The sequence below is a fragment of the Culicoides brevitarsis genome, unplaced genomic scaffold (assembly GCF_036172545.1).
Source record: "Culicoides brevitarsis isolate CSIRO-B50_1 unplaced genomic scaffold, AGI_CSIRO_Cbre_v1 contig_131, whole genome shotgun sequence".
NCBI lineage: Eukaryota > Metazoa > Arthropoda > Insecta > Diptera > Ceratopogonidae > Culicoides > Culicoides brevitarsis.
This window is the reverse complement of record NW_026973515.1, coordinates 873-4,373: the sequence shown is the minus strand read 5'-3', so window position 1 is coordinate 4,373 and position 3,501 is coordinate 873. Positions and strand designations below refer to the sequence as shown.

Sequence of the window (3,501 nt, the reverse complement as noted above, 5' to 3'; positions counted from 1 at the left end):
TTTTCAGATTTTTGAATTTATTTTAAAAAAAATTAAAAATTTATTGAAATTCGGCAATTAAAAAAAAAAATTTTTTTTGAAAGGAAAATTCTAAAAATTGTCATTCAATTTAAGTTTGACTTTTTCACAGGAAAAAATATTAATTTAAAATAAAAAATATTATTTAAAATTAAAAATTTTAATTTAAACAAAATTATTTTTGCATATAAATCGATAAAAATAGTTTAAATAACTTTTAAAAATTTTTATTTAAAATTGATATGAAAGGAAAATTATAATTGCAATGACCTTGAAGAAAAATGTTAAAAAATTTGAATGTCAATTCAAAAAATGACCGTTGACGAAATGATAATTTTTTTAAAATATTAATTTTAAAGTAAACTTCATTAAAAAAAATAAAAAAAAATTAATGAAAATTAAAAAATAAAACTTGAAATTAAAAAGTATTATCGTCACTTTCGCCGTGAAACCCCATATTGACACATGTTGCTCTTGCCTTCGTCATGACATTGATTTCATAATAATAATCCAATAAATGCATCATAACAACGACGAAAAAAAAAGTTGCAACACTGACCTATAAATATGCGAATAATCATTTTCACTGGTTGCTGCTAATCCGATGGCCTTTTCGGGATCATCTGGATTTAATCCGCCGCCAGGGCTGGGCTTTACTTTACTCACGAACAGTTGGACCAAATTTTGCTGCGGATTCTCCTCACGCCACGTCGAATACTGATTTTTTACGTTATCACGAATCTCATGGAGTCGCCCCGAGATGCCCTGATACTCGTGCAACTTGTCAACCATTTTTTTTTATTTTTTTATTGCACAAATATTTACTTTTCTTAAGACTTTTGTTTTGAGCTGAAGATTGACACAAAGATTAATTTTGTCTTGTTTTTACGTGAGAAATGTTTAGATAAGAAGAATCTGATGCATTTTCGAAATTATTTCTATTTTTACTTGAATTTTTTGTAAATTGATACTGCACCGGTACTCAAACCACATTTTTTTTGTAATTTCCGTTCTTTACATTGAGTAACATTGATAAATGCACTCGATCATGGCCAAAGAGCTCGTACGTGAAGAAATAATCCAATTAATGTCCATTCAGCTAACGAAAGCGGAAATTTTGTATGAAGGTTTCCCAAAAAAAATATTTTATTTTATTTTTAGGAAAATTTTACTTTTTTTCACTTAAAACTAGACACTGTCACTTTCGATTAATTTTTTTTTGTTCTAACCCAAAAAAAAACTTTTATAGAGAAACTTTTAAATTAGATTAAAAATTGTTTGAATTCAGTTAAAATTGTAAATTTTTTCCACTCTATTGCCCGTTTCTCGTTATTTTTTCCTTGTCCGGCTTCTCCGAGTTTCAAATATCAACTGAAATGAAGTGAACGAATATTTTTACTCGACAAAATTTTATACGAAGTTGGTTGGTTAAGATGCGCAAAGACGAGTTTTTAGTAGAATTAGGTATGTGATATGGCGATGAAGCGCATTTGGCGGGGCATTAATCCTTTGTTTTGGTGAAAAGTATGAATGAAATTTTGGTTTTTCGTGGTAATTGAGAGTTTTTAGTGAAATTTTTGGTCTATGAAAAAAAATTATTTAAAAACAGAGAAGAATAAAAAAATATTTTTTCGTTCAGTTGTAATAAAATCTTTTTCTATAAATTTTAGAAAATTGTGAAAAAGGAAATTTTTATTCTTCCATTGTCTGATTTTTTGACAGATTTTTTAACATATTAAATAAATTTAATTTATATTTTATAAAATTTTTGTAATTTTTTATAACTTTAAAAAAACAAAAAAAAATATTTTAAATGTTTTCAAAAATCTTAACTATTTGATATTTTTTTCAAAAAATAAAATATAAAATATAAAATATATTTTTTTTGTTGAAAAAATTCAAGAAAAAAATAAAATGATTTTTTTTATATTTTAGAAAGTTGAAAAATGAAAAAAAAAATTAAATTAAAAATTAAAATTCAAAAAATATATGTTTAATTTTTTTTTAATTATGAATTTATTTAATCAAAAATTCATTAAATTAAATCATTTTCAATTTTAATCCGTAATTTATAAAAAATTAAAAATAACTAAAATTAATTTAATGAAAACAAATATTCGTTAGCCTTCAAATTTCCTTTAAAAATAATATCCAAATATAATTATAACTTATTTTTTCTAAAAAAAATAATCAAAAAAAAAATATATACAATTTACTGGTTTTTTAATGATAAATTGTATTTATAAAAATCTAATAAAATTAAATGTTTATGTTTTAAAGGATTTTCAGAGAATTTTTTTTTTTTTTTGATATATGATTTTTTAGTTTCGAAAATATTTCTAAAAAGTTTTATTAAAATTAAAATTAAATGAACATCAATCAATTCTTTTTAATTTTAATTTTAAAAAATAAAAATTAATTAAAATATAAAATTCTTTAATAAATTTTTTTAATTTTTTTTATTAATTTCTTATTTAAATAGAGTAAAGAAATATCTAAGAACTATCGCTTAATATAAAATTTCATCAAAAAACCATCTATTTTATCTAAAATAACAACTTTTCATTAAAAATTCCTCATTTCTGAAGATATTTCCCGTATTTGGCTTTATTATCATTAAAAACTTTTTCCGCATAATCGCAATGAATTTTCATCTTCAGATCATTTTTCGCCACAAATTCAAATGCTTCCTAAAAAATTTTTAAAAAATCAATTTTTAATAAAAATCTTCTTTAAAAGCTTCTCACCTGAGCCAACAACTTTCCAACTCCCTTTCCCCGAAACACTTCCGGCACCTCTGTGTGTTCCAACTCCATCAAATCTCCTTGTCTGCTATAACTTAAAAACGCTTTTTGAGCATCAATGGTCACCGCAAACTCCTTTTCTTCAGGAAAATGCAAAACTTTCAGTCCATTGGAGCTGAATTGAGCTCTTTGACTCCTCGTAAAAATCGTTCTTCCAACATTTAATCCATTTTTTGCGAGTTGCGACATTTTTCTTCGACTTTTAAAAACAAAAACAAATGAGTCAGATGTTATGAAGGACGGAGCGAAAGAGACGACACGATAACCCGATGAACATTTTGCACCTGTCAAGACGTTTCCATGGCAACGAAATGTTTGGAACCACCGGTTGCTTGAATTTCTGATGAAAAAATCACAAAAATTGACGAAAAAATGGATGAAGACGACTATCGATCGCTAATTTTGTACTTTGGACGAGAAAAGTTTTATAATCACATGCAAAATGCCGCTTTGGAAGGTAAAATTTTTAATTTTTTTAAAGAATTTTAAGTAATTTTGTTAAATTTTTCAAGGAATTGGTAAATTCATCAACGATTTTTCGTTTCGGCTCTTCAACGGCTTCAGTTTAGTGCTCGGAAATCGCATTCAAGAGGGAATTCGGGAGCTGAACCCCATTCAAAATGACTCGGATTTGTCAATTGCGGCAATTTTAGCTCTTATGTACGCCCACAAACGGTGC

The 3,501-nt window shown here is 25.5% G+C and overlaps 1 protein-coding gene across 1 annotated transcript; it reads right to left on the bottom strand.

Annotated features, from left to right (window-relative positions):
- Window positions 1–2,505: 2,505 nt before the first annotated feature.
- On the bottom strand, window positions 2,506–3,035 carry LOC134836676 (protein NATD1-like). The gene is made up of 2 exons (XM_063851853.1): window positions 2,766–3,035; window positions 2,506–2,708 (listed from the first exon to the last, which is right to left on the bottom strand). The coding sequence occupies exons 1-2, from the start codon at window positions 3,009–3,011 to the stop codon at window positions 2,595–2,597; spliced, it is 360 nt and encodes a 119-aa protein (XP_063707923.1). The 5' UTR covers window positions 3,012–3,035; the 3' UTR covers window positions 2,506–2,594.
- Between the last annotated feature and the right edge of the window lie 466 nt (window positions 3,036–3,501).

Excerpts from the sequence above, each read along its gene's own strand:
- LOC134836676 (XM_063851853.1), bottom strand. The coding sequence starts at position 3,011 with ATGTCGCAACTCGCAAAAAATGGATTAAATGTTGGAAGAACGATTTTT. Across the intron at positions 2,709-2,765 it reads TTGGAAAGTTGTTGGCTCAG|GAAGCATTTGAATTTGTGGC; the intron begins GTGAGAAGCTTT and ends AAAATTTTTTAG.